Source organism: Phoca vitulina, unplaced genomic scaffold (assembly GCF_004348235.1).
Source record: "Phoca vitulina isolate PV1807 unplaced genomic scaffold, GSC_HSeal_1.0 scaffold20, whole genome shotgun sequence".
Lineage (NCBI taxonomy): Eukaryota > Metazoa > Chordata > Mammalia > Carnivora > Phocidae > Phoca > Phoca vitulina.
In genome coordinates this window covers 31,310,267-31,322,301 of record NW_022589723.1, presented here as the reverse complement: position 1 = coordinate 31,322,301, position 12,035 = coordinate 31,310,267, and the positions used below count along the sequence as shown (strand labels likewise).

The 12,035-nt window shown below is 42.3% G+C and overlaps 1 protein-coding gene across 1 annotated transcript in view; it reads right to left on the bottom strand.

Annotated features, from left to right (window-relative positions):
- Positions 1–12,035, bottom strand: part of HACD3 (3-hydroxyacyl-CoA dehydratase 3) — a 41,105-nt gene that overhangs the window by 16,719 nt on the left and 12,351 nt on the right. Inside the window, exons 2-5 of the mRNA XM_032418134.1 lie at positions 6,339–6,381; positions 3,928–4,001; positions 2,513–2,677; positions 575–626 (exon numbers count right to left, since the gene is read on the bottom strand). Coding sequence (XP_032274025.1) covers positions 575–626; positions 2,513–2,677; positions 3,928–4,001; positions 6,339–6,381 — 334 coding nt within the window. The remainder of the gene's footprint in view (positions 1–574; positions 627–2,512; positions 2,678–3,927; positions 4,002–6,338; positions 6,382–12,035) is intronic.

The following is a 12,035-nucleotide window of genomic DNA, read 5'->3' as shown; positions in this document are numbered from 1 at the left end:
GTCCGCCCCCTGGAACGGATGCTCTGAGAGAGCAGGTGCTCTGATGAAGTCACAGGCTCTACCCCTCCAGGGCCTGCTACGATGCTTCCCCCCAGCAGGAAGTGAACGGCTGCTTCATCTCATCTGCGTCGCCCAAAACACAATACACTCACAGAACTTCTTGCTTCTGAGCAGTTGGACAGAGAGAAACAGGAATAGAGTTTCTGAGGTTGAGAGCCATGCTTATCTGGGAGAAAAACACCAGGCTGGAGGAAGTGTAGCCTTGGACCGACGTGGTGTTTCCACGTGTCTAGGCAGGGCCTGTGGCCACTGACATTGGGCCAGTCCAGGAAACTATGGTTCTTCCCTTCTGCTAGACCGGCTTTGGTGCCCTCAGGTGAGGCTCCAAACAGAAGGGAAACATTAAAAGGAAGGCTTCTGATGTGGGTGTGCACAGAGTAAGCCGTGCGCATGAAGGGGTCCGCATCACCTCACACACACCACATGAGCTCTCCTACCGCATCGCACCCCTCCATACCCCCATCTCTATCGTCAGTTAACTGGTAGCTACCACAGAAGCAGCAGGGCAACTTACTTTCAGGGGAGCCTTGGCTTTCAATTCTTAGTTTATTTAGGCGTTCTTCTTCCTAGAATTTGGACAGAAGTTTTCCAAGAACACAGGTTAGAATTCCCAGATGCTTGCAAAAGACCACATGCTGAATAAGTGATCTGAATCCCTCAAAGCCACCTCTTCCAACTGTGTTCACGCTTCACCGGAGCAAATGTCCTAGCTCGGGCCTGACATCCTCAGCCTGACTCCTCCTTACTGGGTAGCACCAGCACCACAGGATGCTCATCCGGTGCTCACAGAATTCAACCAATCAGCTGGCTTCCAAACTACAAAGTGGAGAGTCTTAGAATCTTGGAGCTGGAAAAGACCCCCAGAAGATGTGTCACAGTCATAGAAACAAAACAGAATTTTAGGGCAGGAAATACATCGCTGTTTTATTTATTTTTTTAAGACTTGTAGATTTTTAGTATAGTTCTTCCAGAAGCTAAAATCATGTCTCCAACATCAGTAAGAACTCACATTAGGTCAACATAGATACAGATGGTTACAGACAGAAATATTTATAGGTATGGGTAGTATATGAATGGGCTAGTCTGCACACATATAGTTCCTCATTGTGTCACCTGAGAGGATCTAGAAGCAATATCTAGAGCCCAGATCTCGGTTTCCATTACTATTCCCCAATAAAAAGAACAGAGCTCCTTGAAGAATGGCTGACTCTAGGGCTGGAGCAGGGAATACATAAGATAAGCCTGGAGCAGCTTATAATGCCAGAAATTAAGGATGTCCAAAAGAAAAAAAAAAAAAAAGCCCCACAATGACAGCGCTTTGTCAAAAGGACACAAGAGCCAACTGAAAGAGCTTCCGATGGCCAAAGCTGGGACAACATGAACAACAAAATAAATAACATACAAATCACATAGTATTGGGTTATAAACCAAACTATAAAACAAACATTCATCAGTCCATACGGATATAAATAAATGACTGAATAAATACATGGAAGAGAACAGACAAATCTCCCATACAGAAGAATCCCAAATAAAGTACGTAGATACTCCGCAGTAAGGATGGGAAGCGTAACTCCCCACTCCTTAAGCATGAGCTAGACATAGTGACTTCTGTCCAAAAAGTACACAGTTAAGAAAGGGGATGGAGTGGGGCGCCTGGGTGGCTCAGACGGTTAAGCGTCTGCCTTCGGCTCAGGTCATGATCCCAGGGTCCTGGGATCGAGTCCCGCATCGGGCTCCCTGCTCCTTGGGAGCCTGCTTCTCCCTCTGCTTCTCTCTCTCTCTGTCTCTCATGAATAAATAAATAAAATCTTTAAAAAAAAAAAAAAAAAAGAAAGGGGACGGAGTAACATTACAATGGAGAAACCAGATAAATACTGCCTCAGCCAGATGATCAAGATTAGTATCAACAGTGATAAGTCATGCTGACAGTATATACCCTTGAGGTGACACAGCAAGAATGAAACCTCAGTGGTCCTCCTCCCCGAAATCCCATCACCCTCTCTAAATCATGAGAAAAACATCCAACAAACCCCAGTTGAGGGACAGTCTACAAAACATATGACCAGTACTTCTGTAAAATCATGTTTCCAGGGATGCCTGGGTGGCTCAAACGGTTAAGCGTCTGCCTTCGGCTCAGGTCATGATCCCAGGGTCCTGGGGTCAAGTCCCACATCAGGCTCTCTGCTCAGTGGGGAGTCCGCTTCTCCCTCTATCTCCCTCTGCCCCTCCCCCTGCATGTGCCCTCTCGCTCACGCACACACTCTCTATCAAATAAGTAAATAAAATCTTAAAAACAAACAAATAAAAAAACATGTTTCCAGGTCTTTAACTGAATTTGCAATTTTGTCCTCATTTTATCAGACCCAGATAGGTATCTGAGGTGGCCCAAATAACTTCCAAATAAGTTGTGTTCCTTACGATTTGTCTCGATCCTATGGTCCTTACTAACCTTGGCTCTGAGCTCCATTTCTGCATCAGACTCGTCCAGCCAGCGATCAAAGTCAGGGGCCAAAAACAGTGGGCGCTTCTCCTGCTTAGTGAGTCTCTCCCACCACTGACTCACCTTCTTCTGTACTGTAATGTTTACCTGCCTCTGGGTCAGTTTGTAAACCGGCTAGAAGAGAAAGTGAGAATGTGAGAACGCCCTCTCCTTCCCGTCCCTGACTCCTTCCCCTGCTCCAAGCCAGTGTGACTACGCACGGAAGCCACACAGCATGGTCATTCCCCTTCCTTCTCGGGTCCTACAAGGAGTGATGCAAAGAGAACCTCCAGACCAAGGGCTGGTAGAGCAAAGCACTGGTAAGAATGGCACTGTCTTTCTCTGATAGTCCAGTGAAGGACACAGGAGGAAATCGGGGTAAGAAAGGCATATAGTTCTGGTTCTAGATGAACCTCCTGCCAGATCTCTACCACGCATGGCACGACATCCAGTCACTCTCTCAGTACATCCTCACCTTCCAAATCTCCTTCCCATGAAGATGACTGAATTAGAATGGTCAACAGTCCCTGGATAACAAGCCCTTGTTTCAGAAAGGTCTATTCAAGGCTGGAACTTACTGGATCAGTTACAGCTCTATCACAAGGGTCAGCCTAGAACAACCTCCCAGCTAAACTCAAATTCTCAAGAGGCTGTTCCAGTTCATTCTTCCTCTACACGGCCTCTTCCTTTGCCTCTAAAGCAAGACCCATGACAGGTTCTCTACCCCTTAAACCACTGCTGACTATTAAACCAACCAAAACAACTGAGCCCTCTTGCACAGAGAGATCAATATGCTCAAGCCCCGGGAGATAAGAGTGTAATTCCAGAACCCAAAATACACCTTCTGTTAGATTCTCTCTTCCTGTCAGAAAAGCTTCCCTCAAGTTCTGAGAGAAAGGAAACTTCAAGGATATTTCCCCATTCTTTCTAAAGGTTGGCAGTCTCCACCTTTTCTGATTTCTACTGCCCCTATAGCCAAGTCACATGAAAGCAAGTGCTCGGCGTGGCCTTCACCTCCCGTATGTAACTCTGCCCCCTGCCAGTGCCATCTTGCTCTGTCTTCCCTAACACCAGACAGTGTCAGAGCTAGAAAGGCCCCTAAGGATTTCTTAGTCCAACCCTTCATTTCACACATGAGGAAACTCACTCACGGAAGTGAAGAGACTTGTTTGCACCGCTAGTAAATGGCGGAGCCCAGATTCACCTCAGGCTCTCTGTCTTTCCCACTCCTCTGCAGCTAAAATCGGGACTCAGTTCCCAACAAAAGAACTATATTCTTTGGTTTTTATCTTTTTTTTCCTCACAACCCCTACCCCCCTATTTCACTAAACTACTCGTATTTATTTCCTGAAATGGAAAGGGAAGTGAGAAAAGAAAGGACATACCTCTGGTTTCACAAGGTCTAAGAACTCCAAGTGAAATTCATAGACGTTGTCTCCTTTGGCACCATGTCCCTGAGCTATAAAGAAAGAAATGTGGATTAAAGTGAACTGGCAGAGCAAGGCCATCCAAAAGCTTGGTGCAGTTCTTTTGGAAGTATACAAACAGTAATGGGTCCTGCCCAAATCGGTGGGGGCTTGTGAGCAGAGCTACTCAGACAGCTAGATAAGCTGAATCCCGGACAAAAGCTTATCTCCATATGTCCTTCTGATGATCAGTTCCAGAATATTTACTTCATCTTCCAATGTGGCCTCGATAATAACCAAGTACAAATAATAGGCAGGAAAAAGAATACCGAAAGCAAAGCCAAAGGTATCACAGAGTTATAAATGTAACTTTCAACGTTTACTTTGGCACTGAATCCAGGGCAGAGAAATATCAGGTAGGTATGTTATCTTGACTGCAGCTAAGGAAAGTTGCAGGGTATATGGAAATGCTGGACTGTCTCAAAGAAAGCTCTGAATCTAGAACCTCCCAACCAGGGACATAAAATGAAGAAGCTGACTTCTCCTTTAACACATCCCAAATGGAACGAAAAAGAGAAATATAATCTCCTCCGCTCGTTCCTAAGAGAGGAAAAATGACCTGGGAGGAAAGTCCCTGGGTTGACCATTCCGCCATTCCTGTGCCTTGACATGGCTCCCTTCCCCAAAACAAACAGGTGCCGTGCCTAAGTGCCAAGGTCTGCTGCACATCCCTTCCCCTCTAACTCTCTGACTTGCCCGTCATTTGGTTCCCTCCTGGGATTCTCTTTCCTCATCTGGCCACATGTGGTATAATTTGCCTAATATTTGCTACAGGTGGCTATTGTTCTCTAAGACCATAAATTCCTTAAGGTCGAGCAGTCCATAATCTCCGAGTGGCAAAGCATACTTCCATCACTTAACTTCCTTTCAAATGTATTAACACCCAAAAAATCTGAGCTGCTACCACAACAGCTCTCATCTTGAAAAGCAGACACAAAAGCCAGGCTGCATGTTCATGCAAGCATATGGAGGTAGATGGAATCTCCAGTAAAGCAGAAACTCGTCAATATCCCATATTCCCCAGCCACTTACTAACGACACTCCAAGGAACTAGAACAAAGAGATCGGAGGGAGAATCCCACCCCTTGGGTGACAAGGAAGCCAGACCTACCCTCTCAGGCACAGCAGCGTAGCTGCTGACAAACCGAGAAGACGGAGGCAGATTCACAGAATCAAAGACTGTCAGGGCTGCAAAGGCTTTAGGTATCATCTAGAATGCCGTGTTTCTTAAACTGGTCTGTGAGTATAGCATCAGAGAGCTGTAAAGTCTCATTAAGAAAATTTCTATTTTTTGTTTCGATTTTAATCTTAAAAAAAAAAAAAAGAAGTGTATTCTGGATCATCTAGATGGCTACCTTATAATTAAATACTGACATGCAAGAATACAGGCTGTGTTCCCAGGGGCAAGGGAGCCAAATATCATTTAAAGTGACCATATTTGGGGGCGCCTGGGTGGCTCAGTCGTTAAGCATCTGCCTTCAGCTCAGCTCATGGTCCCAGGGTCCTGGAATCGAGCCGCGCATCAGGCTCCCTGCTTAGCGGGAAGCCTGCTTCTCCCTCTCCCGCTCCCCCTGCTTGTGTTCCCTCTCTCGCTGTGTCTCTGTCAAATAAATAAATAAAATCTTTAATAAATAAATAAATAAATAAATAAAATGACCATATTTTGGGCGCCTGGGTGGCTCAGATGGTTAAGCGTCTGCCTTCAGCTCAGGTCATGATCCCAGGGTTCTGGGATCGAGCCCCACATCAGGCTCCCTGCTCAGTGCAGAGCCTGCTTCTCCCTCTCCCTCTGCCATTCCCTCTGCTTGTGCTCTCTGGCTCTATCTCTCTGTCAAATGAATAAATAAAATCTTAAAAATAATAATAATAATAAAGTGAACATATTTAATTCTTCACATGTTTTCTCAAACTGGGGTCCATGGCCCAGGAGGATCCTTAGGACATTTTCTCAGGTGTCCATAGGTCCTAAAATTTGAGAAATACAGATTATAACCAAATACCTTCATTTTATTAGCCCAGAGAAGTCAGTAAGTTGTCCAAGGATAGCAGAATTAGATAGAGCTAGAAGACAGATGTCCTGATTTCCAGCCCGGGATTCTTTCTCACTCTATCTACTGCCTCTCTAAGAGGAAAGCAGGACTTCTAAGTCCTAATAAGTTCTTTGACTTTTCTAATCATACATTTCAAAACAATCTAGTTTACCCCAAGAGCAGCAGAGAGGTGAACATCAATAGAAAGTGAATAAAACAAATCGATAAAAAGGAAAAAGAAACCACCATCATGCCTCTTTAGCTGTGTAGAGAGCTGGGAGCATTTGCCCGGATACTGACCTTTGAAATGCAGCACATTTTCAGTGATGCTGATGCCGGGATTCTGTGAAAAGAGACCAAGGATGCGAGAAGGGCATTTTAATAGGAGAAAAATGAAATTAAAACCGGGGCTTTCTTCCCTCCATCCTTCCCCCTTAGGGACTCGGCCTCCTACCTGGGCCTCCCCCAGAAAATATATTTAGTTGTTTATGCACAGCTCTGTGCAGGATTTCTCTATGTCTACCTGTACCCGTCTGGGATTGTAGGCATCTGCAAGAATAACCCTAAGCTGCTCCAACTGTGCAGAACAATCAGATACTGAATCAGTCCCTTCTAATGATGGCAAATGGTACAAAGGTGCTATGGGAGGTGTTTCCGGGGAGAAGCCGGATCTCTAAGACTCAGTCCCTGAGCTGCGGAGGCAGAGAATCCTAGTGGAACAGACGATGAGTCACTTTCTATCAGAAGATCTCAAACAGTATCAAGTAACATATGTTCAAGACCAAAAGAGTAGTAAAAAAGCAGTTAAGTGTTTTAAGTGTTAAGAGAGCAAGCACAACAAGAATAGGATGGCTGAGGAAAGGTTCGCCAGAAGTGAGACCTACAAGGCAACATGAAGAATAAATTCATTCCAGTAGGTAGAGAGAAGGGCTGATGATTACAAGGGATTTCACTCAAAATGAAACCGAAAGTGCCCTGGCCTCAGGTTCTGAGCTCTTAACCCCCACCCAAACCAACACTAAAGAGCTCAAAACTCTCCAGATTGTTCACTTATTCCCAGAAGTTGCTACATGACTTTAATAGCATAACTTAAAGTGATACTACTCAGCTCTTTTTTCAATGGATGAGAAATGACTCACCTTCTACCCCAGCCCAAAGTTAATAAGCAAGGAGCAGCATGTTTCTAGTGCTGGAACTAAGTCATTTGTTTTTCTCCTGCAGGCTCAGCTCTCTGTGCTCCATCATGCATGGAAGGAAACCAACAAATGATACAGAGAGAAGATTGGAGAGGGGGTGGGGAGAGGGAGCCTACTGCTCTATTCACAGCCAAGAGTGTTAGGAAAAGGGAAAGAATGAAGGCTGGGGGGGACGGTGGGGGGACAGGGAGGGAGCATCTGAGCCAAGCTTTATGGTGAGAACCTCCCTAGCAGGAGTACAGACTTAAGGCTGAGATGCTCACCCAAAGGAGCTAAAATTCTAGATGATCTCTGTGGCAGGAACAGGGAGTTAGGGAACCTCAGCAAGAGAGGCTACACTTTCAGGGGCATGATTCCTCGGTAAGGGAAACAGGGTTTTGATATAGATATTTTCATTAAAGCTAAAGTTCTAGAATGTCTTGGAGGTAAGGTTCCCACCCAGGTCACTTCTTGCCCAACTCAGTGTGTTCCCCATACTCTAAATCACTTGGAAGGAAAAAGGAATGAAATTGAATCAGTAGTCGAAAAACTTCTGACAGACAAAAGTCTAGGACCAGATGGCTTCACCGGTAAATTCTACTAAACATTTAAAGAAGAGTTAATACCTAACTTCTCAAACTATTCCAAAAAATTGAAGAGGAAGGAATACTTCCAAACCTATTCTATGAGGCCAGCATTACCCTGATACCAAAACCAGACACTACAAACAGAAACAGACCGATATCTCTGATGAACACAGAAGCAAAAATCTTCAACAAAATATTAGTGAACTGAGGGGCGCCAGGGTGACTCAGTCAGTTAAACATCATGGTCCTGAGGTCCTAGGATCAAGCCCCATATCACATCGGGCTCCCTGTTCAGCAGGGACAAAAAAGAAACAAAAGGCACCCAAAGTGGTAAAAAAAAAGAAGTAAAATTGTCACTATTTGCAGATGACATGAAACTATATACAGAAAGCTATAAAGATTCCACCAAAAAACTACTAGAATTAATAAATGAATTCCATAAAGTTGCAGGATACAAAATCAATATACAGAAATCTGCTTCACTTCTATACACTAATAATGAATTATCAGAAAGAGAAATTAAGAAAACAACCTCATTTACAACTGCATCAGAAAGAATAAAATAACCTAGGAATAAATTTAACCAAGGAGGTGAAAGACCTGTACTCTGAAAACTATAAGACACTGATGAAAGAAATTGAAGAGGATGCAAATAAATGGAAAGATATATTCCATGCTCATGGATTGGAAGAATATTGTTATAACGTCCATACTACCCAAAGCAATCTACAGACTAAATGCTATCCCTATCAAAATACCAACGGCATTTTTCACAGAACTAGAATAAATAACCCTAAAATTTATACAGAGCCACAAAAAGACCCCAATAGCTAAACCGATTTTGAGAAAGAACAAAGCTGGAGACATCATGCTCCCTGATTTCAAAGCTAGAGTAACTACAAAGCTATAGTATCCATATAGTATACTACAAAGCTATAGTAACCAAAACAGTATAGTACTTGCACAAAGACACACATCAATGAAACAGAACAGAGAGCCCAGAAATAAAGCCATGCTTTCATGGTCAATTAACCTATGGCAAAGGAGGCAAGAATATGCAGTGAGGAAAGGACAGTCTCTTCAATTAATAGTGTTGGGAAAACTGGACAGCTACATGCAAAAGAATGAAACTGGACCACTTTCTTACACCATATACAAAAAGAAACTCAAAATGCATTAAAGACTTAAATGTAAGACCTGAAACAATAAAACTCCTAAAAGAAAACATAGTAAATTCCCAGACATTGGTCTTTGAAATATCTTTCGGGGGGTGCCCGGGGGACACAGTCAGTTGAGTGTCCAACTCTTGGTTTCAGCTCAGGTCATGATCTCAGGGTCATGAGATCGAGCCCTGCATTGGGCTCTGTGCTCAGCGCAATCTGCTTCAGACTCTCCCTCTCTCTCTGCCACTTCCCATTGCTTGCATGCACTCTCTCTCTCTCTAAAATAAATAAATAAATATTTTTTAAAAAAAGAAAAGGAAATATTTTTTTGGATCCTACTCTTCAGGCAAGGACAACAAAAGTAAAAGCTAACAAACAGGACCACCTCAAACTAAAAAGCTTTTTGCACAGTGAAGGGAATCATTAACAAAACAAAAAGGCAACTCACTGAATGAGAGAAGACATTTGTAAGGGATAGATACCATAAGGGATTAATATCCAAAATATATCAAGAACTCATCTACAACTCAACATCAAAAAAAAAAAATCCAATTAAAAAATGGGCCCAGGATCTGAATAGACATTTTTCCAAAGAAGACATCCAGATGGCCAACAAACACATGAAAAGTTGCTCAACATCACTCATCATCAGGGAAATGCAAATCAAAACCACAGTCTCACCTCACACCTGTCAGAATGGCTATTGTCGAAAAAAAACAAGCTTGGTGAGGATATGGAGGAAAGGGAGCCCTCGTGCACTGCTGGTGGGAATGTAAATTAGTACAGCCACTATGGAAAACAGGATGGAGGTTCCTCAAAAAATTAAAAATAGAATTACCATACAATCTAGCGATTCTACTTCTGGGGATTTATCCGAAAGAAAATGAAAACACCAATTTGAAAAGATACATGCATCCCTATGTTCACAGCAGCATTATTTATAACAGCCAAGAAATGTAAGCAACATAACTGTCCATCCACAGATGAATGGATAAAGAAGATGTATACACAATGGAATATCAGCCATCAAAAAGAATGAAATCCTGCCATTGGTGACAACATGACTGGACCTAGAGGCTACTGTGCTAAGTGAAATGAGTCAGACAGAAAAAGACAAATACTGTATGACTTCACTTCTATGTGGAATCTGAAAAACAACAAAAACAGACTCAAAAGTACAGAGAACAAACTGGTGGTTGCCAGAGAGGAGAGGGGCAAGGGGGTGAGTGAAATAGGTGAAGGGGATTAAGAGGTACACACTTCCAGTTATAAAATAAATAAGTCACGGGAACATAAAGTACAGTAAAGGGAATCTAGTCAATAATATTATAGTAACTTTATATGGTGACTGATGGTAACTAGACTCGGCAGTGATCATTTCATAATGTATACAGATGTCAAATCACTATGCTGTACACTTGACACTAATATGTCAGCTATAATTTTTTTTAAAAAGAATATATATTTCCTGCCAACCCCTACTTTGGTTGCATCTCTCAAGCTTTGAATATAGCATTTTCATTATTATTCAGTCTAACATATTTCCTAATATTATAGTTTCTTTCTTGACACATTGGGTTACTGAGAAGTATTTAATTTCCAAACACATGAGATTTTCTCGTTATCTTATTATTAACTTCCATCTGAACTGTACTGTGACCAGGGGGCATTCTCTGTATGATTTTAATCCTTTCAGACTTGTGGAGACTTGCATTTTGGAAGCAGTATAGAGTTAAATTGTGTAAATGTTCTGAGTGAACCTGAATGTGTATTCTGTAATTTAGATGCAGAGTTCTATACATGTCTACTGGATTTCCTGTTAACTATTTGTTCATGTAATCTACTATTATCTTTACTGATTTTTATCTTGTTATTCTATCAGTTACTGAGAAATCACACTATTGTCAACTTGTCTGTTTCTCCTACTTCTGTTACTTTAGGTAGTACTGAGGCCGTGTTGGTTACATATAACTTTAATACTGTTTTACCTTCCTGATGAATTCAAACCTCTATCATTGTGAACTGACCTTTCTATCTCTAAAAATACATTTTTGTCTAAAACTCTTATCTGAATCAGCTTAGCTAGATCACAGGGATCTGTGTTTGCTTCTGCCAGGCACCTAGGAGCTGGCCCTACCAGTTGAGACCCCTTTAAACTAAATTCATGACCCTGAGGATTTTTAGATCTTCAAAATTGTGTACATTTGAGCTATATAATCTTTTAAGAGCCAACTCATGATTGTAACTGCTCAAGGACCTCTTTTCCTCTACTTTTCTCTGTGCTAAGGCCTCTGGGGATGGGAAGCTGGGATGCATTTACTTTTAGTTCACCCTTACCCTAAGAGTATAATCCTCTGAAGTAGTTTATGGGGAGAAGGGTTTCCTATTATATATTGTATCTTTGGTGGGCTTTGGTCTTATTCTGTCCCCTGCACTCTGTTGGGCTGTTAAAGCCAAAGTTCAAGTTCATTCAGCTGAGCTAATGTTTTCAAGGCAAAAGCAGTTTCAGCACTCAGCTTTACCAGAGTTCCCACTATAATTTCTAACGTGTTCACTCTTTGATGATTTTAAGATTTTTATTGAACATCTTTAGTTGTTTTTAGGATCTGCACAACCTGGCCCATCTTTAACTAGTAGAGGAATTGTGCCTTTGCTTACAAAAAGAGGAGTGGATAGGGAAGAGGGGAAAAGGTGACTTTGAAGTTAGATGGACCTGGGTTCAAATCCTAGTTATATCACTTTTTATTTCTATCATTCACTTTCAAATCCACAGCAACTGTCATTACTTTTAAAACAACAGTAACACTGTTTATTTCACAAGATTGTTGTGAGAACTGAATTATAATAACATGTAAAGAATCTGGTAACTAGTAAGCACTCAGAATCTGGTTGCTTTTCTCCCTCTGCCTACGATGCCCTTCTAAGTTTCCCTATCTGTTGAATACTATTTATCTTTCAAAGTCCAGGCCAAATATCAATTCCTCTTCCCTCCTACTCACTTCCAACATTAAAATTAATAGTTTCCTGGGTGCCTGAGTGGGTCAGTCCGTCAAGCGTCTGCCTTCCACTCAG